The sequence below is a fragment of the Natrix helvetica genome (assembly GCF_964273705.1).
Source record: "Natrix helvetica genome assembly, chromosome: 1".
Taxonomy (NCBI): Eukaryota; Metazoa; Chordata; class Lepidosauria; order Squamata; family Natricidae; genus Natrix; species Natrix helvetica.
Window position 1 is genome coordinate 209,276,607 of NC_138548.1, and position 26,373 is coordinate 209,302,979.

General features: G+C 43.7%; 1 protein-coding gene across 3 annotated transcripts in view; it reads left to right on the plus strand.

Moving 5' to 3' along the window:
• LRP1 (LDL receptor related protein 1) overlaps window positions 1-26,373 on the plus strand; it is a 382,005-nt gene that overhangs the window by 246,596 nt on the left and 109,036 nt on the right. For all 3 annotated transcript variants that reach the window (XM_081934411.1, XM_081934412.1, XM_081934413.1), the window contains 10 exons: window positions 118-243; window positions 1,592-1,732; window positions 3,056-3,181; window positions 3,535-3,651; window positions 10,628-10,708; window positions 14,139-14,306; window positions 15,450-15,632; window positions 17,516-17,716; window positions 18,783-19,028; window positions 21,268-21,465. In XM_081934411.1, coding sequence (XP_081790537.1) covers window positions 118-243; window positions 1,592-1,732; window positions 3,056-3,181; window positions 3,535-3,651; window positions 10,628-10,708; window positions 14,139-14,306; window positions 15,450-15,632; window positions 17,516-17,716; window positions 18,783-19,028; window positions 21,268-21,465 — 1,587 coding nt within the window. The remainder of the gene's footprint in view (window positions 1-117; window positions 244-1,591; window positions 1,733-3,055; window positions 3,182-3,534; window positions 3,652-10,627; window positions 10,709-14,138; window positions 14,307-15,449; window positions 15,633-17,515; window positions 17,717-18,782; window positions 19,029-21,267; window positions 21,466-26,373) is intronic.

Sequence of the window (26,373 nt, forward strand, 5' to 3'; positions counted from 1 at the left end):
GATAAAAATTACCTGGACTGGATTACACAAGAGCCTTCCAGGCCTTTTCTTTTTCCTTGCTTTTGACGGGTCTCAGGACGTTTTTCTCTCATTGCTTCTTCTTGTCCATTTTTTTAGTTGGCTCTAACAGTTGCCGGGTGAACAATGGAGGCTGCAGCAGTCTTTGCTTGGCTATCCCAAATGGCAGACGTTGTGCCTGTGCAGAAGACCAGATTTTGGGACCAGATTCTGTCACTTGCCAAGGTAACCAATCCATATCATAATTCAGTAAATGTGAAAGGAGATAAGAGATTGCCAGGAGCTCAGCATTCTTAAAAAAAAGATCCAGCTGTATCATTATATTAAGACCTTCTTGGAGACAATACTCTCCTATACTGACTATTACAGATACTTTGAATTCTCCAGTGCTCTTGACAATTATGTCACCTGATTGACATTGGTGACGAAGCCATTGCTCTGCCAATTTGTACCTTTCCACAAATGAAACTGGGGAATATATTTATTTGATGAATATACCCATTTCATTGGAAGAGGTTTTCCACCCTTGTTTGTACTTTTACAGAAAGCATGGGGTACTAATAATAGCCAAACATATTCAGCAAAACTAGAAAGAATGGTTTTGGGGTTGTTGTTTTATTTGCTGAGGCTACTTACTTTATTGTGATTTCTAAATCAGGTTGCCACATTTTTTTTTTCTGTTCCTGCTATGTTACTTTGCAATACAACCTCCACATAAATGAACCTTTCTTCCCCCATCGCTGCCTCTTCCTCCAACATAAAAGGTTCCTTTGTTTAATTTCTGTATACCAAACTGCTGATTAAAGAATTGGTAAATCTGAAGAGTGCATATGAACACCCCCCCCCCACCCCCCCCAGCATCCTGCTTACGGGTGCCCTGAACTCTATGCTTTTGGAAATGGACAACAGAAGAGCCAAATTTTGAAGGTGTAGGAGAATATTTTCAAATAAAACAAGAGTGGAGGTGGGAGCAGGTAATCTCTGGAGCAACCTTATATGCAGATGGCTTCCTTTGGTCTTCCAATTAGTTGAGTTACAGACTCCCAACTCTTCAAATGTTACCTATTCATGGTTTACATATTTAGGAATGCTAGCTATTTAAGGTGTTAAGGACCTGCCAACAGGTATGGAGCCCTATTTCCACCAACAAAAAGGTAATTAAAGTAAGTAATTTTTAAAATGTGACAGTTGGAAGGAATCTTGAAAATCATCCAATCTGATGTCCAGTACTGATGCATCAGTAAGCATTTTTGCCCCCTGCCTATCATCCACCTTCTAAACATCTGTGCAAATAGTTTGAATATAAAGTAGGAAAATCTGTGCAAACTGCTGTCTGTGCAAGATGTTGCAGGGTTTTGACTCTTCAGTCCTCTTCTGATTCTCCAGTGGGATGGTTTGGAAGGGAGAAATGGGTTTATAATGAAGGGTAGCAGAGATATTACCAGTCATTTTTCATCCACATGTGCAGCTTACGTCCGAATTGAAATATCTGAGAGAAGGGGGTTGGTTCAACTCCAAAACTCTGCCTCTTGCTTATAACAGAACCACTTTTCTCTTGTTCTTTCTTGTCTAGCCAATCCATCTTACGTTCCACCTCCACAGTGCCAGCCTGGGGAATTTGCTTGCAAAAACAGTCGATGTATACAGGAGCGATGGAAATGTGATGGAGACAATGACTGCCTGGACAACAGTGATGAGGCACCTGAACTCTGCCGTACGTATTTGCTTGAGGGACACCAAGGTTCTTCTTGACCGTTCCCATCCTCTCGTGAGACAAATGGGACCAATCCTTCAGATATATCTAGGCTAGGGTGACCAGATGTATCTTGCATCAGGCAAAACGGTGAATCCAGAGCACTTTCAAATGATAGAGAACTCCAAAAGTGAAAAGGGGCATCCAGGGTACAAAATTCTACTACAACAAGTGGTCCTCAACCTTTCCAGCTTGGCAGCCTAGTATTGGGAGGCGGCGGGGGGGGGGGGGGGGAGAGGGGATAGTTTTGTGTGAGTGGTAGATGCATGCGCGTGAGTGTGTACAGCTCCATTTGTGCAACTGGAGCTTCGCACGCCAGTGCTTGTGTGCACTGCTTGCACGAGTGGAACTTGCGTGCACTCACCTGCCATTTGTATGGCCCAGCTCCAAATAAACCAACATAGCCCTGTAGTGGGCTGCCGTCCGGGGATTGTGGACCTCTCTACTAGAAAACATCAACACATTTATATCTACAGAAGCAAAGGTCATGAAATCTAATGCATTAGATTATAGTGAAGGCACTGTAGTTTTTGTCTGGTATCGATTGTAGGAGGTTAAGAAGTTGAACATTAATTTTAAGGCAAGTCAAGATCTACAGCATAGGGATGTAAAATGATGCTTGTCATACTCAAGAACTTTTCTGCCCATCCCTGTTCCTTCTGTTGCCTTTTTTTTCCTGAAACAAATAAAAACAAAGGGCCCAGTTAGTAAAAATACAGTTTGAATGTAAAGATTAAGTCTTTGCCTTCTAATCTTTAGAAATGTAGAATAAATTATTTCTAGGGATGTGAAGCAGAAAAGGTCTATGTGAACCCACAAAAAAAGTACAGTATTTTATGTAATTGCATGACAAATGATAGGAAGCGCATTCATGCTGCATCTGAAGCACCTTTTTCACTTTCAATACAAATAGTTGCATGTCCATAGAAGTATGGGCTTTTCTAGTTCTTCTAGTAAAGTATTTCTTAGTCTTATCAATCAAAATCAATCTCAGCAAATTTTCTTTGTTAAAAATAAATCCCAAGTAGTTGGAAAACATTGTGAAAATAATAGTGTTATTTAGAGGAAGAAGACCTTGTATAGATTTCCCATAAAATCTCTGAATTTGGAACTGCCACAATCGGAAAACTCATCCGAATGTGGCCCAAAGCTTCAAGATTCTTAACTTATTCAAGGAGAAGGCTTTTTGGTCCTAAGTTCACATTACTGTCATGCACATAAAAGGAAAGAAGGATCTCATTGTGTGATGTCCTAAGATGCCTTCCTTGCTTTGACACTCTGCAGATCAGCATACATGCCCTTCGGACCGCTTCAAATGTGAGAACAATCGTTGCATCCCCAACCGCTGGCTGTGTGATGGGGATAATGATTGCGGCAACAATGAAGACGAATCTAATTCCACATGCTCTGGTAACCATCGTTTGTTATCCATTTAATTAACTAGGTAGTTATCCTTCATTTGATCTTCATGACAACTCTGCGAGTCTATTCTAAGGCATCTAAAATGAAATGGTATATCAGACTTCTCCATCTAGATGTGATGGAATTAACAGTTCTCAAAATTCTGGGTAGTTTCTGCATATCTGCAAAGCATGTATTTGAATATGGGGCTGGCTAGTTTCAATACAGAACCTGTTTAACTATTTCTGTATCATCTGATATTACCATTGGAGATTTTCCTATCCACCATTAGACTCAGGAAGGTGTGCAATTTTGCTTTTAATGTATCTCCTGTGATTCACTGCCACTTGCCTGCTCCCCAGCTCGCACATGTCCCTCCAACCAGTTCTCCTGTGCCAGTGGCCGTTGCATCCCTAGCTCTTGGACCTGTGACTTGGATGATGATTGCGGGGATCGCTCTGATGAATCAGCCTCATGTGGTGAGTGAAGAAATAGATTCTGGTGTATTATATTTGTAGATGTATTGCTAAGTGAGTGGATATTCATAATCCACCAGGGGCTTTGTTGCAATAACAGACTTATTACAATCATCTCAGTTATGATTATAGTACATAATCTCCATCCATATGGTCTGAAAGAAATGAACAGTACATTTGAAAGGCTGTGAATTCTTTCATGTATTTAAAATCCAGGATTTATTTTCTAAAAAGTAGAGATGTATATTACACATGGCTCTAAATCTGTATCTCTTTCATTCACACATGTTTTGGGCAGACATGATTAAATATCTAAACACAAATGTGTATTTGTTTGTCTCAATACCTGGGGAAATCCTAATCAAGCAACAGATTTGTGAGCAGTTTAGAAATGAGCAAAGGATTAATATAAATCGTTATGGATTTGTTAAAATAGATCATGCCAAAGAAACCTTATTGCCGTTTTGATAAAGTGACTAAATTAGTAGATCAATGAAATGCTGTGGAGACAGTATTCCTAGACTTTGTAAGGCATTTGCCAAACTAGACCACATCTTCATTCTCGGCAACATAGAACAACGTGGTGTAGATACTACCACCACCAGATGGGTTTGCAATTGGCTGATCAACCACACTCAGTGAGTAGCTCTCAAAGGAACTAAATCTACAAGGAGAGAAGCATGCAGAAGGGTACCTCCAAGTTCTGTTTGTATCCGGTTGCTCTTCAGCATCTTCATAAGTGATCTAGATGAAGGGATAGAAGGGGAACTCATTCAAGTTGCAGATGATATCAAGCCGAAGGGAATTGCTAAAACTTTGGGAGATAGACTCAAGATTAAGAATGACCTTGACAGACTGGAGCGATGGGCCTTATCCAATAAAATGCAATTCAGTGGTGAGAAAAGTAAGGTCCTGCACATAGGCAGGAAAAGCCAAATACACGGGTATAGAATAGACAGTACCTGTCTCAATAGTAGAAACTGTGAGAGGGATCCAGGTGTCCTAGTGGACCACGACTTAAGTAGCAATAGCCACTTAGACTTATTTACCGCTTCACAGTGCTTTTACAGCCCTCTCTAAGCGGTTTCCAGAGTCAGCTTATTGCCCACAGCAACCTGGGTGCTCATTTTACCCACCTCGGAAGGATGGAAGGCTGAGTCAACCTTGAGCCTGGTGAGATTCGATCTGCCAAACTGCTGGCAGCCGGTGATCAGCAGAAGTAGCCTGCAGTACTGCACTCTAACCCCTGCGCTTCATATGAGCCAGCAGTGTGCTGCAGCTGCTAAAAAAGCCAGTGCTGTCTGAGGTTGCATCTACAGAGGGATAGTATCAAGATCATGAGAAGTGATAGTACCACACTATATACTGCACTAGTGACACCACATTTGGAATACTGCATCGTTGCCACAATACAAAACAGATGCTGAGACCCTAGAAAGATTACAGAAAAGAGCAACAAGGATGACAAAGGTTCTGGAGACTAAACTGTACAATGACTGGTTAAGAGAGCTAGATATATCTAACCTGTCAAAGGGAAGGATTAGAGGTGACATGATAGCTGTCTTCCAGTACTTGAGGGGCAGTTACAGAAATAAGACTTATTTTCCAAAGCACCTGAGGGCAGGAAAAGAAGAATCTCATTAAAGAGAGATCCTACCTGGAACTAAGGAGCATGGCAAAAAATACCACTGGATTGTAGTTAGAAATTTGAAAGGGCCTGGTTATTAAGTATGTGGGGATATTTAGAACTGTTTTACTATAATTCCATGCATTTTCTGGAGCATAGAACTCCAAGTGCCATTTGAAGACCAAGTGAAACCCTCGTCTCCCTGAAAAATCCCTCTTCCCCAACTTCACCGTTTGTGATACTATAACAATCTCATCCAGTCTCTGAGGTGGGGAGTGGGAGGAGTCATTGATGGGTATTTGCCCGGAGACTGAGGTAAATCTGAGGACACTCCCTCTGCTCCTCCTTCTGACTCTCCAGATTAACCTCAGTCTTCAGCCCAGAAGGAGATAATTTTCCTGGCTTCTCCATTGGTACAAGACTTTTCTCAGCGTTTGATTTTTCTTGAACTCCTCTCACCTCCCTTTGCGGCGCCCGTCTTACTGGCTTGCTTGCTGCATGGCTGAGGGCTTAAACCGCTGGGTGGCGGTGGCGGGGGAATCTCCAAGCCGCACACCCCGGGCATTGCTACACGTGGTCCACAGATCAGCGGATGTGATTGCGTGATTGGAAAAGAGGTGGCTCAGTTGGAGCCGGAACATAAACTCGTGCTGCGTGGTTGGCGGTCACCATTTTGGAAGTGTGGGCGCATGCGTGGAGCGCAGGGATCGGCGCTCTGATACCAGAGGCCACAGGCGCTCGCAGCCACCGCCAGTACCCACGAGGGTAACTTTGGGCCTGTACTCCACCGGTAATCTGGGGAGGGCCCCAGCTATTCGGCGGTGGGCCAGTGTTCTTGCGGACCACGGATTGGTGGCACAGCTGAGGAACGCGAGGATTCGAAGGAGCACCGAATCCACGTAGCAGCTACAGACCGGTAGGAACAGAAGGAGAGTTAGAGAGAGAGGCTACAAACCATGAGTAAAGGCGCAATGGCAGATTCCACAAGGAGTGGGGAAGCGGCGCCCCTCGGTTCTCCTAGGGGTTCAGACCTCAGCTGCGCAAGGCCAAGGCCACAGCAGATCTGGACAGCCCTCCTGATCCCAACCAAGCCACGGCTGTTCCTAGGACGAATGGGGGGCCCAAGAAGGGGCCTTTCCACAGGCCCCAGGTTGAAAAGGAGGAGATTCCAACCTCTGAGCTCTTCCTAGAAGTACTCAAGTCTCAATGGTCTAAGCCTGGTACCTTCCCCACTCCAGGGAGCAACCATCGTAGATTCTACAATCTCAATGCCTCCTTTGCCCAAGATTTACAGGTTCCATCCGTGGACGCTCCGGTAGTTAGTCTGGCCTCTTCCTCAGCGGTAGTGACGGGAGACATTGCCAACTGTCTGAAGGCGGAGGATAAGAAGGCAGATCTCGTCATGCGCAAGAAATTCCAGGCCATGTCTTGGACGATCAGAGCAGCGGCAGCAGCCTCTTTTTTCAACAGGTCCACTCTGCTGTGGCTGCAACAACTCCGAGATAGAACTCCGGCGTCAGATGTGAGACTACTTCGGGATATTATGAAGTTGATAGTGGCCACCCAGTTCTCAGCGGATGCCACACTAGATGCAGTAAGGTATTCTTCCAGAGCCTTGTCTTCCTCTGTAGCTTCCAGACAGTTGCTGTGGCTACGCAACTGGCAAACGGAGTCCCGGGCAAAATGGCACTTGGCATGGACTGATTACACAGGAGACAGCTATTCGGCTCGGCCTTGGATCCCATCCTCATTGAAGACAGGAATAAGCGTAAGGTCTTCCCATCTACATCCAAGCATTCAGAGCACTGGCCGGCGCCTTACCCCAGGAGGTCTTCCTTTCAACTCCCTGAGCAAGACTTCCAGGAGCAGAGGTACTCTGCCCCCAGGTATCCCAGGCAAGGGGATAGGCAGTTTTCCAGGGACAGATACAGGTTCCAACAGACCGGCAAGAGGCCCTTTCAAGAACTAAGACTGCCCATTCCATAGAACTAAGTGATTCGGGACCGGATCACCCGATCAGCGGCTGTCTTTCCTTGTTTGCGGACCGCTGCGATTACATCACTACGAATGCATGGGTACTCCAGACAGTCAGGTTTGGGCTTCAGTTGGAGTTCCGCTCCCACCCCCCGAAGAGGTTCCGGATCTTTCCCCCTTCCAGGAACCCGGTCAAGCGCTCTCTCATGCGCAAAGCCATTTGGCACCTGCTGGATATCAAAGCAGTGGAGCCAGTTCCGGAGGGGGAGAAAAAACCAGGATTTTATTCCAATCTCTTCCTGGTTCCCAAGAGCTCAGAGGTGGGGTGGGGTGGAGACCAATCCTGGACCTCAAACTGTTAAATTCCAGAATGATATACCGTAAACTTAAGTTGGCATCCCTCAGGTCCATCCTGGAGGGGATCTGACAAGGGGATTTCCTAGCCTCAATTGATCTCACGGAGGCGTAGCTCCACATCATGATTGCCCCTGATCACCGTAGGTTCCTTAGGTTCTCGTATGGGGGTTCTTATTACCAATACAGGGCCCTTCCCTTCGGGTTGGCCTCAGCCCCCAGAACATTTACCAAGGTACTAGTGGTGGCTGCTGCCCACCTTCGTGCAATCCCGATTCGGTTACATTGCTACCTGAATGATATCCTACTAGCCTCCTCAGCAGCTCAAGCAGAAGGGGATCTCAGTGTCACCATTTCCACCTTCCGGTCTCTGGGCTTCTCGGTCAACCTCGAGAAATGCCATCTAGTCCCCACTGCTAGACTCCAACATTTGGGGACCATTATTGACTCGGTGGAATGTGAAGTCTTCCTCTCACAGGAGCGTAGGGACAGTATTGTAGAATTGAGTTGAGAGACTTGCAGGATTCGATCTGTTCCCATAGCTCCCCTTTCCAGGTTACTCGGCAAGTTCATCTCCTGCATCGGGATAGTGCCCTGGGCTTGCCTCCACGCCAGAGAGCTGCAGTGGTTCTTACTCCCACATCAGAGGAACGGGACAAGCAATGCAAACTTCAGGGTCCTTGTGACCCCCCAGATGCTTCTCTCACTCCGCTGGGGGATGTCCCCAGCTCTGGCCAAGGGTTCCCTGTTCAGGGAACCAGACAGGCTGGTCCTAACAACAGACGCAAGTCTGTTCAGTTGGCGGGCTCGCCTGGAGTCCCAGTTAGCGCAAGGCCAGGGGACCCCGACGGATCTGCGAAAGAACATCAACTGGCTGGAGCTCAGAGCGATCCACCTAGCTCTCCGATGGTTCAAGACGACAGTTGTCGGAAGACACATCCTGGTGCTGATGGACAACGTGGCAGCCAAGGCCCACGTGAACAAGCAGGGAGGCACCCACTCCATAGCGCTATGCGAAGAGGCAGTGCATCTGGGAAACTGGGCGGAACAGAACCTCCTGTCGATTCGAGCAGAACACATCTCCAGAGTGGAAAATCAGCAGGCGGACTGGCTCAGCAGGGAGACAGTAGACCATGGAGAGTGGCAGCTTCACCCCCGCATCTTTGAGCAGATCTGCCAGAGGTTCGGCCAACCAACAGTAGATCTCTTCGCCTTGCCATCGAACACCCAGCTTCCAAGGTTCATCTCATGGTTCCCAACCCAAGGGGCTCAGGACATCGACTCCCTGCACTGCAGATGGCCATCGGGCCTTCTCTACGCCTTCCCTCCTCTTCCCCTCCTTCCTTGGTTCTGAGGAAGCTAGTGTTAGAGAGGGCAGAGATAATCCTAGTGGCCCCTTTCTGGCCACGGTGTCCCTTGTTCACGGACCTAGTGGAGATGTTGATTCTGCCCCATTGGAGAATTCCTCAGGAGGAGGTGGCCCTACGCCAGGGGAACCTGGAGCACCCAGACCCAGAGTGGCTCCATCTGACCGCCTGGCACTTGAGTCGGAGCAACTAAGAGAGGCCCAATTGTCCACTAGAGTCATCGGGACCATTGAGGCCACTAGAAGGAAGTCCACTACCCGCATCTACGATGCGACTTGGACTTGCTTTGCGGCCTGGTGTCCGTCTGCGCAGGTAGACCCGACATCGGCCTCAGTTCCCCAGGTGCTGGAATTCCTCCAGGACGGTCTAGAGAAAGGCCTAGCTCACAGTACTCTCAGAAGGCAGGTTTCTGTCCTGGCCACCATCTTAGGAGGGGTGGCGTCCAACCCCTGTCCCAGTACCTAGTCATCAAACGATTCCTCAGAGGGGCAGCTAATCTCCGGCCCCCAGTGGTACACCGTTTCCCCTCGTGGGACCTTCCCATAGTGCTCCAGGCACTGCTGGAGGCATCTTTTGAACCCCTCAGGGAGGTGAGCTTACAATTCCTAACCCTCAAGGTGGTATTCCTCGTGGCGAGCTTAATGCTTAATGCTCTTTCCACCAGGGCGGACCTCTGCATTTTCCACAGCAACAGGGTCGTGCTCAGACTCGATCCAGCCTTCATGCCTAAGGTCAATTCCCCATTTCATAGGGGCCAGGAGGTAATCCTCCCAGATTTCTATCCTTCTCCCTCTTCGGAAAGAGAGAGGTCCTGGCTCTGCCTGGACGTAAGAAGGGCACTGCACATTTACCTCAAGCACACAGCTGCCTTCAGGCGGTCGGAGGCTCTCTTTGTTTCCTTTCATCCATTGGCCCGAGGAGCCAAGGTCTCCCTGACCACTATCAGCAGATGAATAAGGTTAGCCATTTCCAAGGCCTATGAGGCTCGAGGGCTGCCAGTGCCGGTGGGCATCACAGTACACTCCACCTGGATTGCGGCCACCTCTGTGGCAGGCACCAGGCACCCATCGAGGACATCTGCAGGGCTGCCGCCTGGTCCTCACCATCGCCCTTCATCAGGTACTACCGGCTAGATGCGTATGCCTCAACTGAGGAGGGTCCTACACTCTCGGGAGACTCAGACTCAATGATCCCTCCCATGGACCTCTATCTTTGGTATGTCCTATCAGTGACTCCTCCCACGCCCCACCTCGGAGACTGTCAGCTGGTCTTACCTGAACTGCATGTCTCGAGGGTGGCGTGGGAGCAGTCACTTCCCGCCCATCAGGCGCGCCCTGTGCCAGGGCCTGAGTTGGGTTAGTTACAGGTCAGTCAGGGACTTCGGAGGGAGTTGGGTAGTCTCTGTCCCTTCCTTCCCAGGTTCTACTTCGACTGGACCATTGGTTAGTCTGGCGAGTCAGAAGGAGAAGCAGAGGGAGTGTCCTCAGATTTACCTCAGTCTCCGGGCAAATGCGCCATGTTAATACCTATCAGTGACTGCTCCCACGCCACCCTCGAGACATGCAGTTCAGGTAAGACCAACTGACATTTGTGCTGATACGGCCGAACTTCCTGGATATACAATAGCTCCTGCAAATGTCCTTATTTCTTTTTGCAGCCTACCCAACTTGCTTCCCTCTGACCCAGTTTACTTGCCACAATGGCCGCTGCATCAACATCAATTGGAGATGTGACAATGGTAAGTTTATACTGCATGCAATGTCATTCTGCGTTGGCTGAAACGATGAGGTCAGAAACAAAGAAAGTCTGTAAAGGGTGAACTGCAGATTCTTGGGGGAAAGATGGGCTTGGAATTCATTTTCTGTACTTCCCATCTCTGCATGCCAATGTCTGCTTTAACATGCTGCCTCTTCATCTTCGTCTGTGTATGAGTAGCTATCCCTGTATCTTATCTGGGGTTCAGTGAGCTCTTCCTTACATCCTCCAGATATCCCTATCTAGAGAGAAGTAATGCAAGCAGCAAGCTTCACATCTTGACTTGAGATATTCTTAGCCATGCCACTCTAGACTCTGTTAGGGTTGAATAAGCAGATACTTGTCTCATCCCAAAGTACAATATATTCCTTAGGTTGGAAAGTCAACTGTTGTTTGGCCCCCTGGAAGTTTAGCAGGCAAGCCCTTTGAATGTGGCTTACTTCAAGACCTCTTCTGCTCATTAATCCCATTGTGTAATCAAACACTTGTCCAAAAATGTCAGAATTTAGAATACCCTGTCAAAAGATCTGGGTTAATGAAAATGAAGATTAGATGCCGCCACATCCTCCCACACCTTCCTCGAGGAAAGCTAGTGGGTGGATTTTGTCTTAAGCTTGGAGTTTAAGGACAGGTACAGAATTAAATAGCCCAATGTTGTCTAGATTACCAAATTGCAGGTAAGTATGTGATTTTGCTTTTGGCTGTTTTCCACTTAAGAAGGTCTCCTGCACTTGGAGGATTTGAACATCAAGAGAAAAGTACATGATTGTTTTCTCTTGATACTGGGAACTTTGTGTGGATGGAGGCACTCAAACATTGAACTACAAACCTTTATCCTGAAATGTGGGGGGAAAATACCTGTAATTTTCCAAGATGCTAGTGAGATGGCAGGCATCTTTTTCTAGTATTAAATTGGCTGTTGAATTGCTGCTAGTTCTTTTGCTATTGTTGTTTTTAAACTGTCTTTTAGAGGAAGAAATGCACATATTGTAGCTCTGTTCTTTCCCCCATTACATTTTTATAAGAGGCTGAGATTGTACATTAATGATCAACTATGATTTTGATGAAATGCGAGTAACGAATCTGACTTGATTGAGAACTTAATTTTAAACTACTGGTTTGTATGACTCAAAGGTAACCTCCCTTCGCACAAATCAGACTTGAGCACATTGACATGGCTTAATGTAGCCAACTTTTAATTCTGATTTTGAAGTAGAGGCTGCAAATTAAGGAAAGAATTTAGAGTATCTCTCAAGAGGTTAATGTGGGTTGCCCTCCCACATTACCCTTTTTTCTCCTCTTGAGGATTTTTTTAAAAAGGGGGGGTTATGGATTCTGTTTCATTCCCCTTCTGTGTTTGACACAACTCTCTTGATGCCCTTCCTCCTTTCGTCTCTGCATGTTCTATCTTTGGATGCCAGTTTGTCTCCATTTTCATATTTGATTTCTAGTTTCCTGTTGTCTTTTTGTTTGTTGTGTGCTGATTGGGTGGGTTCACATGTGTTCACCATGCCCACTCTCCTGTCTTTTCTGGTTGGTTTCTGTGTTTCAGAAAAGGATTGTGGGGATGGCTCTGACGAAAAGAATTGTCCAAAAGGCAACGGTTAGTGCATAGATCAACATGCACCTCACCCCTCCTATATTCCTTGACTCCCCCCCCCCAAAAAAAAAAGCCATCACTTGTGCAATGTCAGTCCCTGCAAAGACTCAGCACTTCCTGTCTTTGTTTGGGGGAGGTTTGGGGCACTGATAAATCTCATTAGATGGGCAGGAAAACCATTCTGGAGCTTGCTTGTCCCATAGGTGCTTATCATTTCCCATATTTTGAAGGCCATCAGATAATGTTGCTGCTCTTTGCCTGCAGGTCCAAAGAGTTTCTAACTTTAAAAGGAACTCCTGAACTAACTTTAAAAGGAACTCCTGAACCAGAAACATAAGCCAGTCTTCTATGTGTTCAAACATATGCCAGTCCCTTGCTTTTCAGCAAGGATGCTATGAACAGCATCCAGAACTTCCTAGAACAAGTTGTGGGAAGGTTAAGAAAGGGACTCTTATGATTTGGGGCAGTGGTGGGTTCCGGCCGGTACGAAGCAACCGACAAATTGTGCACGTGCGCACAGTGTGCAGTGCCTGCGCAACCTCCAATAAGCAGCTGGGTGTTGCAGGGGCAGTGGACTGCACATGTGTGCGCAGCACATGTGCACAACCAGGACGCCTGGCCCTGTGTGAAGCATATCGGTAGTGACGGGGAGAAGAACCCACACTGATTTGGGGGAGGTGTGATTTGAAATATCTTTGCTTAGAAGGGGCCGTGGTGGCGCAGTGGTTAGAATGTGATAATGCAGGCTAACTCTGACCACCGTCGGGAGTTCGATCTTGAATAGCTTTAAGGTTGACTCAGCCTTCCATCCTTCCGAAGTGCGTAAAATGAGGACCCAGATTGTTGGGGGCAAAATGCTGACTCTGTAAACGGCTTAGAGAGGGCTGTAAAGTACTATGACGTGGTATATAAGCCTAAATGCTAATGGTATTTCATGGCTTCCATAGCATTTGAAACAGCAGTGCATCAGATTAGATGTGCTGGTAAAGCTAATTGAGTTAGAAAGAATGCTTCTTTTGAATCTCTCTTTGGGCTCTAGAGCTTGAAAAAGATCCAATAAGCTCAAGAGCAATCCAAATTGCCAAAACCAAGGAAAAAATTAGCAGTAGGAGCAGTCTTGTTCATTAGTTTTGTTAAAAGCAAAATAAAATCCAACAATTATTGGATAAACAGTAATAACTTTATTACCAGCACATTTATCTATAAACCATTAAATGCTAAATAAATTAATAATTCATAAATTATTTTCTCTATTAGTGCCAATTCTTACTTAGATATTTCAAATAAACAAGAACATCCCATGCTAACACATGCTAACTTGTGCAGAGATGTATATGTACGGATGGACGTTGTTTTGAATCTCAAGGAATACACTCATAAAATTGATCCAGGAATCCAATAATGTGATAGATTCCTTTCACTTCACCCACTCCCCTTCCCCCATGGTGCATGTGATGATCTATGCAGTTTCTGTGTTTTCTTTATAAATTTTGTTGCTATTCTTGTTGCTGTCATTATTGTTTAGCAGCTTCTTTAGTGGTAAAAGCTCTGGGGGCAATGCATAAGCATGTTTGGCTAGACTTTGCATGGGGTAGAAGGTTACCATTTATGCAGGCTTTGGAGAAATTGGGATACCCCAAAAAAGTGGATGCATTGCTGCCTTCTTGACTTTCTAGCAGCCTATCAGCTAAAGGAAGTCTGCATCTAGCTCAGAAGGGGAATTGGGGGGGGGGGGGGGAGAAATGCATGGAAGGGTTGTGTTTGCTCCCCAGAACCCAGTAGATTGCCCTTCTCCCCCATTTCTTGTTACCAGACAACGACTGTGGGGACAATAGTGATGAAGCTGGCTGCAGCCATTCCTGCTCCAGCAACCAGTTCAAATGCAACAGCGGGCGCTGCATTCCTGTCCATTGGACATGCGATGGGGACAATGACTGCGGGGACTACAGCGACGAGACTCATGCCAACTGCACCAATCTGGGTGAGAATAGGGTGTGATTGGAATGGCTTCTGTGTGGCACCAGAAACATCTAACATCTGCCCTGGAAAAATGCTGCTGCGCTGAGCAGATGACACTCTGCTCCGTAAAAGTTTTCTGTGTATTGTTGTTTTATCCTCTTTTTTTTTTCCATTTTGAATACATTATTGATGGGTTTGTTAGTCTGCATTTTTCAGTAAAATTTATGTAAGTAAGGTAAAAATTAAAAAGTAGGCTTGTTCTTACAGCAGCATTCAGTGAAGAAAGACGACTCAAAGGTTAGTTGCAGCTTTTCCATAGAAGATGCACAGATCTGTAGAAATATATGTCTTCTAGAATGAAAACATTTTACCCATAGCACATGTGAACTTTGAATTATTTTTCATTGATATAAAATGGTAGATGTTTAAAAATTTGCAGCACTAGGCCTCATAAACCCACTTACACAGCAGGAAATGCTTTCTTTTCCCTGGTTATGGATGTTGGTCTGGAATTATTGTGCCCTAAGATTCATGGTGGCGCAATGGTTAGAATGCAGTACTGCAGGCAACCTCTGCTGGTTGCCAGCAGTTTGGCAGTTCCAGTCTCACCCCTCAAGGTTTGACTCAGCCTTGCATCCTTTTGGGGTCAGTAAGATGAGGACCCAGATTGTTGGGGGCAATATGCTGACTCTGTAAACCACTTAGAGAGGGCTGTAAAGTACTGTGAAGCGGTATACAAGTCTAAGTGCTATTACTATTGCTGTTGTGGCATTACTGGATTAATCTCCCATGTGCCCTCTGGAAACCAAAAGATCCATTTAGCATCTGGGACAGGTCATTCTAATAGATCCATCCTTCCTATTGGGGAAATGGAGGCACTAGTTAATTCCACGGCAATCAGAGGGTAATCTAATCATGACAAAGGATAATGGACAGGTGCTAATGATGTCTACCTTCAGGTCGCCTGCACACCTAATCTAATGTGTGGCTTCCTACCTGGGTACAAAAAGTGTCTGAAGACCATTTCCAGTTGATAGAGCATCTCTACTCTGCTATGTCATGCAAGGTTTTTTTCCTTGCTCATTGAGCAGTGCTTTAATAGTGTCCAGCTGTAGTCATCAGTACTGCCCCAATTAACATGCTCTCTCCTTTCCTCCCCCTGCAGCTACCCGCCCACCTGGAGGCTGCCATACGGATGAGTTCCAATGTCGACTGGATGCCCTCTGCATTCCCATGCGCTGGCACTGTGACGGTGACACTGACTGTATGGACTCTAGTGATGAGAAGAACTGTGAGGGTGTCACTCATGTCTGTGATCCAAATGTGAAGTTTGGCTGCAAGGATTCCGGTAAATTGCATTGCATTATAGGGATGGAAAATGCAACTAGATTACTGCGCACATTTATACCGCTTGAATATAAAAATTCAATTGTATCCAGGACTTACTAAAAATAAGTGTGGTGTAATGAATAGCAGCCTTTTCAGACAGTGGTCATTTGTCGTTCTGGTATGAGCATTAGTAAATCTAAGTTAAAAGAGATATCGCATGGGAATAGCAAAATAACACCAGATTTTGGCATTGGCTTCTAAAATTGCGGCAGATTTCACGCAATCTTGTGGATTTGGGTAATTTTTAATTATTAACTTCAACAGAATGTCACAGATGCCACCTTCTGGTTGCTGGACTGTGATGAAGTTTGCATTACCCAGTATAATTACCCGTCAGCCATTTTTGCTCACACATATTAATTATGGCAGCAAATGTTTATTTAAAAAAAAAGTTGAGATAAAAATGTAATTAACTGAAACTTGGCCCAAGCTGTTTGTACACCGGTTAACTAGACAGTAATTTGCAGGGACATTAGGTCTCATTATCCCAGTTGTGAATGAAGAGGATCTAAATAAAAGCAATATCTGAAGGGCCTTTGGTGCTCTCCGAGCTTGGTTGTTTTCTTGCTAGCACTGACAATGTTGCCTAGTTTGGATAATGAAAAGTCTGCAAGAAAACTACCGAGCTCAGAGAGCACCAAAGACACCTCATTTCAACCCTGAGCTCCAAATATTCTCCTTTATTGGAAAAGCAGTATTTGCCTACACTCAAGATGTATTGTGATTGGATGATCTTAGGATGATTTAATGGAATGTTATCATATAATCTTATTCTAGATTTTGAATATTACATATAAAAGGACGTAAAAACAATTATAGTCAAATTTAGGTCGAGATATAATAATTGTGATATACATGAATATAGGTGAATTTAAAATATGCGATTTGATATGAAAAGCAGGTGGTGATTATGGAAGAGATGCATGGAAATATTGTAACCAACGGACACACTTTCTACAATTTGTAATGGAAGATGGGTTTTTTATTTTTATGCTTGTCCTTGTTCAAAAACAAATAAAAATTGTTTTTTTAAAAAGATATTTTTCCTCTGTCCCCAGTTTTATTAAAGTAGTAAGTATGCCTAGGTCTGCTGTTCTGGTCTGCTAAATAATGAAGCAAGGAGCTACACATTTCTCATATTTAAATAAAAAATCTAGCATGATCTATGTACTCCACATTCTCTTCAAAGTTTATATTATTTTGTATCATTATAATTGCTGCAGTAGTGTCCATGAAGAAGAGAAACTGTGTGCAAACTCAAACATGCACATCACATAGGTTACTTGACCTACCAAAAACACACATCAGTTGACCTCTTTGTATTATGCAATACAGGTCAAACAACAGCTGGTGTATATGATCTTGTTTATTCTTTGGCCCTTAGAATCTCTTACTAATCCAGAGAAACATAATTCTGTAGCTTTGAGAGCTTTTTTAGTGTGCTTATTCTTCTGAGAAGTGGGGGGGGGAGTGGGATGTAAGAAAATAATACGTTGCTGTTTGAGAAATTGTGAAGATTACAGCTGGATCTACTCCCGAATTTTTATGTTTGTTTTATACTCTTTTTCTTCACTGATTTCCTGATTACTGCTTTGTCAGTTAAAAGAGCGTAATTTGGGAATATATGGCTAAAAAAAAAAGAGCGGGAGGAAACAATCCTCAAAAAGAGAACAAGGCATCTGCCTCTCCTCCCCAGTATACACATAGAGGAAATTCCAGATTTTCTTTTTCCACTTTTCTCATTCGTGTTTCTTAGGAATTTTAAAGATTATATAATATTACATACATACATACATACTAAAAAGATGAAGTGTTCTTAACTCTGTCTCCATTTCTTTCCAGCACGGTGTATCAGCAAAGCTTGGGTATGCGATGGAGACAATGATTGTGAGGACAATTCTGATGAAGAGAATTGTGAGTCTTTGGTGTGCAAACCACCCTCCCACACATGTGCCAATACAACATCTATCTGCCTCCCTCCTGAGAAGCTGTGTGATGGAAATGATGACTGTGGGGACGGGTCTGATGAAGGGCAACTGTGTGGTGAGTGTCAAGCAAGGAACAAATTATTTGGTCTTATGTCAATGTTGTCCTTTCTCTAAAACGATCTTTTCCAACCTACTACCTTCTCAGGAACTTGGAAGAATTACTCCCAGAATTCCTGGAGAATATAACTCTAGGCCAGGCTGTCAAACTCATGGCCCACAGGCCGGATGCATCCTGTGCTGCCCAGTTTAGCGAAGGGGGAAAAAGTCTCAATACGTCACGTGACACTGCCGTGATGATGCGAGTTTGATACCCTTTCTCTAGGCTCTTACATGTTTTAAAGACTACTGAGAAGTTAACCTCCATTTTTTCCTAAGATGAGGACATCTTGTTCATCTCTTGTGAAAAGCGATAGCCACAAAAATATATTGCAGGAGATGTAAATATTGGATAGGCCTTGCTTGCTAATGTCTAATGCAGTGTTTCTCAAACTTGGCGACTTTAAGTCCTGTGGACTTCAACTCCCAGAATTGCCATGCTATGCTGGCTGGGGAATTCTGGGAGTTGAAGTCCACAGGACTTAAAGTCGCCAAGTTTGAGAAACACTGGTCTAATGTATCAGCGTAAACAGATACAGATACTGTTTTAATTCGTTTGAAGAAACAAGGCAAACATCATAGATAAAGCTAATGTAGAGGCCTATAAATCTTCCTAGTAAACAGTGAGTGAATTGTTTGGATATTACACAGTTTAATGAGTTAGAAAGTTCAAGACTGTTGCTCTCATTAGTCAAAATGAGGCCATTGATGCTATGAATTGAGCAGTAGGAAGCAACTTTTGGACCAGAGATTATTATCCAAACCCTTACTTACAAATGTGCAGCAGAAGATGCTTATTCCATCCTCTTGGTAGTAAATTTCAGGTGACTTGCTTTTGTACATGGAACTCAGAGACATCCGTTGATTCATTGGAAGACTGAGAAATTGGAGCCAAAGATTCATCGTGGTAGTGAAGTGATAGGGAGCCTGTTTATGGTATTGAGCTTGTTTTGGTAGAGAACTTATTAAGCAATTGTTTGTGGACAATTTGAGCTTGTTTCTGTGCTGTTTCTGATCTCATCCAGATCTTTGCTCTCTGAGCAATGGGGGCTGCAGCCACAACTGCACAGTAGCACCAGGCGAGGGCATTGCCTGCTCGTGCCCTCTAGGAATGGAGCTTGGTGCTGATAACAAGACCTGCCAGATCCAGAGCTACTGTGCCAAGCGTCTCAAGTGTAGTCAAAAGTGTGAGCAGTTCAAGTACAATGTGAAGTGCTCTTGCTATGAAGGATGGATGCTGGAGTCCGATGGCGAGAGCTGCCGCAGTTTGGGTAAGTCCTCAGTGAGCTTTGTCTGCTTCAGAACAATGTGTTGGGCTCATTGAAACTCAGGGACAGTGGACATCAGATTTTCAAAATCTACGAAGAAGTGGGCCTGCACAATATATTAAGTTAGTAAATATAAATTACTGTATTTTTCAGAGTATGACGCACCTTTTTCCCTCTAAAAAGAGGCTGAAAATCTGGGTGATCTTATGCACTGAATAAAGCATTTTTTGCCTCCCAAAACCCCGTCCCCTTCACCACAATGGCCATGCATAGCCTTTAGGAGGCTTCCAGAGTGCTCCTGGGGGCTGGGGAGGGCAGAAATAAACGAAAAATGGGCTGTTTTTTGATCAATTCCCCCCCAGCCCCCAGGAGCACTCTATTAGCCTCCTAAAGGCTATGCATGCCCTTTTTTGGGGGGGAAAACGGGCCCGTTTTTGCAAAAAACGGCCCATTTTTTGGAGGTCTGCAGAATGCAAAAACTTTTTTAAACAAAATTTGCTTCTTGAAAATCTTGGTGTGTCTTATACTCCGGTACGTCTTATACTCCAAAAAATATGGTAGTTGGGATAACATTTCATCCATTAAATGACAAGCGTGTTCTTAGCATCTTGGAAATGAAACCAATCTTGGCTTGTATTTGCGTAAGCACATACTTTTAAATATCTGTTCCCCAGAATCACACTTGACCCTTTTTAGAAATATATTTTTAAAAGAACATTCACCCACAACCATTATTTTACAATTTGTGAAATCATCCCTTCATCTGGAGGAAGATTGCTTTAACGCAGGGGTCTCCAACCGTGGCAACTTTAAGACGCTGGCTGAGGAACTCTGGGAGTTGAAGTCCACAAGTCTTAAAGTTGCCAAGCTGGAGACCCCTTTTTAAAGAGTATTCCGGCCTGTACTTCAGTCAGTTTGGAAACACAAAAACACTGTCCTTTATTTCTCTTCATCAAAATACTCTCCTTCAGGCCAATAACTGCTAAACATCTGGCTTTGGGCATCAGAAAGAAAATTCTTCTTGACACTCTTTTCCCCCACAGACTCGACGTGAGGGTCTGAACAGGTGTTTGTTCTGAAACACGTCACTTCTCGTAATAGGTTGAGGAGTTGATTCTTGAGGGTCTGTGGGGTGGATTCACTGTGATTCTTCTACTGTTCTTGAGGGTTCACAATGAATTGCTTGTGAAACTGTAGGCCAGAGCTGTTTTCACAAGACTATACTGTGTCTCCTATATGATTCACTGAGACCTAGTGGGGAATCATAGGATGGACTGAGAAGATTCGCTTTAAATGAAGAACTGATTCAAAACTCGAGTGCTGGACTGCATCCAGGATTTGGCTCAAACTGTAAAAAGTATCCTATGAAGAAAAGCTTTAGAAGAGGACATCTTTAGGAGAAAAGGGCAGAGGACTAGATAGAGCCCACTGGGGTTTTTTTCTGCAGCATACCAATCCACAGACACCCCACCCCCCATTCCATCCCTCTGGAAAAATAGCAAAGCCAAAATTGTAATGACGGATGGAGTGTGGGCTAGGTCCCTTGAATCTGTTTTGTATGTGAGAAGAGTAGTAGGTCAGTCTAAGATTCTTGCCTTTTTGGAAAACTGAATGGGAAAGAGACCAAAAGTGGAGCTAGCAGGAGGGGAGGGGAAGTCCAGCTTGGTGTTTTCCGGCAGTCAAGAAACACAGCAGTGTTCCTGTCCTTTAGGGACTTGCCTCATTCTGCCATGTTGCCGCTGGCAGGCAAAAAAAAGGCAGCTCTGTTCCCAGGGCTCTAGGGAAGGCTGGAAGAGGGAGAATTTTAAAGAGATGCATGTTGTTCAGTTGCAGCATGGCATTCATTCCCTCCTGTATGAAAAAGGGGAGGCTCATGCGAGAGCTTTGGACCTTTGCCTATGGGAATCGACGTCCACAGATTACCTTGTGACATGAATAAGCACTAGGATAATGAGCCCTTGTCCATAATTCAGGGATTGTTATTCATAATTTATAATGATTTATGGCAGTGGTTATGTTCATTAAAATCCCAGACCTGACCGTCTTTGCAGAACAGAGATGAATAAAATTGGAAAGGCAAAAATGATTTTTAAAACGCGGAAGATTGAAAGCTAATTTGTTCCAAATCTGTTTTCAAGTGTAAGAGTTTTCTGCAGGAGCACCTCTCAGGAGATGCTCCTGGGTTTGAAGATCATGAAAATATAATAGCAGCAGTGATAAGCATTCTTCTTTCCATTTTTAGACCCGTTTAAGCCTTTCATCATCTTCTCCAATCGCCATGAGATCCGGCGTATTGACTTACACAAGGGAGATTACAGTGTCTTAGTGCCTGGCTTGAGAAACACCATTGCCTTGGATTTTCATCTGAATCAGAGCTCCCTCTATTGGACTGATGTAGTAGAAGACAAGATATACCGGGGGAAATTGCATGAGAATGGAGGTGAGTACAGAGTGGCTTTGGGCCAGACACTCTCTCTTAGCCCTAGGAAAAAGACAATGGCAGGCCATTTTCAAAAATATTACCAGGAAAACTGCATGAAATTTTACAGGCAGTCACCAAAGACTGACTCAAAGGCACATACACATGCATCTGCGCACAGATGTGACTGCTGTAGAATGGTACCTTTTTTTCCAAAATATCCCACCCCCCACCCCCCCGAAAGTTTATACTTTTAAAATATGATGTACTTACAGTCCATTCCAACCAGGACAGTTAGGCTTCCTTCTCAACCTCGTATTCAATATGGAACCACAGTAAAAAGATGAATTGTGCATAGGTTTGTTCTGCTGTTATCAGCTGTTCAAACTTTTAAGAATGATTGATGGGAATATGTATGTATGTATGTATGTATGTATGTATGTATGTATGTATGTATGTATGTTGTATTGTACTGATAAATAAATAAAGGGAGACTAGTATAGATCTATTTCGAGCTAATTAGCTCTCATCAGCTAGCCATACCCTTACTGGGATTTGAACCGAAATTAGCTCGAAATAGATCTATACTAGTCTCCCTTTATTTATTTATCAGTACAATACAACACAAATATAAAAAGGCAACATTAAAAATAGAAATATGGTTTTCTGCCTGCATGGTTTTCTGTGATGAGCCGAAGGACAGAAAGAGGGAGTAGTGACCTTACTCCCATATTTAGGCATACCAGGGGTTGTAACACAAATACATACATACGTACGTACGTACGTACGTACGTACGTGTGTGTGTGTGTGTGTATTTCTGTTACAACCCCTGGTATGCCCAAACATGGGAGGGAGCTCACTACTCCCCCTTTCTGTCCTTCAGCTCATTACAGAGGACCATCCAGGCAGAAAACCATATTTTTATTATTATTTTCTGCCTGGATGGTCCTCTGTAATGAGTCGAAGGACAGAAAGGGGGAGTAGTGAGCTCCCTCCCATATTTGAGCATACCAGGGGTTGTAACACAAATATATACCTATTTCTCTGGCTCAGCTGATAAAGGAGGAGAGCCTGTGGCTTAGTGGCTAACAAATCTGCCTAATATGTAACACAGCCCAGGTTCAAATCCCAGTAAGGGTATGGCTAGCTGATGAGAGCTAAATAGCTTGAAATAGATCTATACTAGTCTCCCTTTATTTATTTATCATATATATATATAATATGAAATAACAGGGCCATTGGAGTTGGTTAAGCAATACTGAAGCTTTTCAGGGCTACTGTGCTTTTAAATAAAAGCTTTTATTTGCTTTCTGTCTGGCACAGCTGATGAATTGCTTCTTTGTTGGTGAAGTTCTTTGTAGTTCATTATTTTAATTAAGGGTCGATTTGTTTTTACTTTAATTGCAAATGAAAATAAAGCTTTGGCAATATTTTTATTTAAAGAAAAGAAGCTTGATGAAGGGGCAATTTTGACCAAAGCAGCAACAGAGACTGCTTAAACCTTTTGTTACCGACAATTTTTCAGTTTCAGATTGGCGCATGTAATTCATGTGTGCATTTGTGAAGATAATCACATATCTTTTTTTAAAAAAATGCTTTTGGAGAGAAAAATGCACATAGCAATCAAAAAGCATTTCCCCTGTATTAGGGAGACGGCATCTTTTCTCGCAGGAAAGCTGAGATAAAGTGACAGTCTTGTAGGAGGTGTTCCCTCCTTTGAGCATCTGTAGAGTTTGTTGGCGGAAAGTGGGCACATCTCACCTCACCTGAACTCTCAGTTCTGGATAATGGGGCCCTGTCTCTTAACGTGACTCATAAAGCTGAGGAAGAGAAGGAATAACTGTCTCATCTCTCTCTTGATCAGAGGAAAAAACAACAACAACTGAGCGACATCAATCCTTCCATCATAGTTCAGACAAGCCAGGACTACTACTCATTTGCTCAATGAGTGCCTTAGTCTAGTCCGCAAACAATGAGTGTGGCAGCGTGGAAGCTTCTGGTATTAATATGGCTTCCAAAGCTGACAGGTTTTCAGGAACACTGACAGAATGTTTTTGCCCCTCAAAATATATAGGATAAATCTAATAACAACTACAATTCCCATCTCACTACAGGTCATTCTTGACTTACATTCATTCATTTAGTTACAACTGGGGGAGGGGGGGATTTATGGTCATTTTTCACACTTATGACAGTTGCAGCATCCCAGGGCTACATGATCAAAATTCAGAGGGTTGACTACTGATTCATTTACGATGGTTGCAATGTCCCAGGGTCATATAATCAATATTTTGCAACCTTTTGATGAGCAAAGCCAATGGGGAAGCCAGATTCACTTAACAACTGTGTTACTAATTTAACAACTGCGGTGATTCACTGTGGCAAGAAAGGTTGTAAAATGGGGCAAAATTCAGTTAACACCTGCCTTGGCAACATCAATTTTGAGCTCAATTATGGTTGTAAGTCAAGGACTAACAGTATTTGTTGAAATGAAAGCACTTTTATTTTCTGGTGGCTATGAGGCGGAATGCAAAGAAGAACAGGTCATAAGTCGACAACTATCTGTACTTCTGACAGTTTGCCTCCTTGGTTTTATTTTGTGGTTTATTTACGACCATTTGGCACAGGTGCTGTTCAGCATTTGGATTTTGAAATCCGTGTCCCTGTTTCTTTTTCAAGATTGAGATCAATTCAGGAAGGTAATGTTATGAGTAACAGAAGGGTTGAGCCACTCAGTGCTCTGCATAATAGTCATGGATTGGGAAAGAGAGAAGGAACAGAAACTTGCTTTATGACTGACATAAAGTCTAGGACTCATTGCTTCACTACGTTTAGATAAAGTGATAAAGGGGAATGAAACTTTGCTTTGCGACTGTACCCAGATATTGCTGGGCACAACTTTGCTTGGAAATGAGGAATAGAAATTTGTTTTGACTGACATAGGAGCTGGCCAATCTGCATTGTGCACATATAGCTTCTCCTTAAGTAAGATTAAAAAAAAAAATCTTGAACGTAGTTCTGGGGGAAAAGCTGGACCTTTGCCACATTTGTGGTCAGTTGTGCTTCCACTGAGAGTTTGCTGTCCATTAAGTAAGTTGTGGTATTGGAAATCAAATCCCAAACGGCCACATTATTAAGCAATTGCCAGCTTCTTGCATTATAATAAGCTCTTTTTGCTGGTTCTGGAAGAGTAAATAAATAGATAGATAGCAGACTGAGCCCCAGTGATGAGGAACAAATGCTCCTGGGGGTGATTAGATTAGCATTTCTAATCTGTGTGTGGTAATTGAAAGCCAGTTAACTCAAAGCACAGCAGGCCTTCCGTTTCAATCCATGAGACGTTGCCCTCAAATAAAGCAGCCATGTGTGGCTAGCCATATGGCAGCTACAGGATCCTCTTCACTAGGATTCTTGGGAACGGAAGGATCTTACAAATGTTATCTTTAAAATTCTTTGAAGTCATTATTGTAATCACCAACGCAAAATCTTGTTTAACCGATGGCTCAAAGTGTTATAATAAAGCGCTTTGTAAAATTCCCCAGGGATGCATTTCTTTCCACTGACAGGAAAACGTGGAGGTGCTAGTGACTTCGTCCATCACTGCCTTGTCGTAATTTGTGCAGTGCTAAACTATCCCTTTATTGTGAACCCTAAATAGTTCATAGGTGTGAATCTGGATAGATCGTATTTTAATGAAGATGGTTTTTTTGTGTTTAGAAAACAAAGGAACCACTCTCTTCTTTTCTGAATAGCTTTCTTTTAAGTACTTCAGTACAGGTAATCCTTGGTTAATGACCATTCATTCAGCAACCATTTGAAATTACAAAGGCGCTGAACGAGGAGACTTGGCTGTCCCATAAAGCTGTGGCTGTCACAGCAGTCACATGATCATAATTCAGACGTTCAGCAACCGATTCACAATTACAACAGTCCCACCGTCATACCATTGTGATTTGTGACCTTCACTGCCAGCTTCCAACATGCAGAGCCAATGAGGAAGCCAACAGGAGGCCACAAATAGCAATCATCTGAAATCACACTTTATAGCCTCAGTAGGCATTGCCGCCATAAATGGGTAGAGTCACATGATGTCAAGCTGTATATCCACGGCACTTAGTGATGGAGTTCCCAGTCCAAATACTAACATTAACTGGGGATTACCTGTAAATTGGTCTAGAAGCCCTTCAGGAAAAGCTGAAATGTGAAAAGGGCTTGAGATAACCTTCAAAATAATTCAGTCTGTCCTTCTCTTTCTGCATTTCTACCATCAGAAATAGCAGTGTTCAATCCCTGTTAAATGATACAGTCTTTCTTTTAAATGTTGATCATTATGTTAGAGTTAATTAGCATTCCCAGAGCTTCCCTAAATGATAATTACAGCCTAGCAACTGTTTCAGCAAAGAACAGGGCCTAACCTGATTAGTGCCTCAACAGAGCTGGTGATGGGGCACTGGGTGATCAAGGGACTGCAAAATATCAGGATGAATTTTAGTATGTCCCCACTGAAGGACTTTCTGTCCCTTCTCCCTATTCACCTAGCTATGGATTTTTAGAAGAAGACAGTCCTTTCGATTTGAAGCCTCTTGGGTTACTCAGACTTTGATTGTTGTTTAAAAAAAACCCCACCCCTTGATCTCAATAAAGCCATTTAAAATTGAAATTAGTTTTCCACGTATCTTTATTTTAATACCTAAAATTAGGACTCCTTTTACTTGTCCGGGGATAAAGTTATAAATGAAGCTAGAAATGAGATTTTACCATATTAGGATTGGGACAAATTTGCAAGACGGCGCTTGATTTCTGCACATTTTTAGTTTTAATTCTTAACTGTTTTTGTTGTTAGTTGCGAAGCTGTGTCCAACCCATCGTGACCCCAAGGACAACATTCCTCCAGGCCTTCCTGTCCTCTACCATCCTCTGGAGTCCAT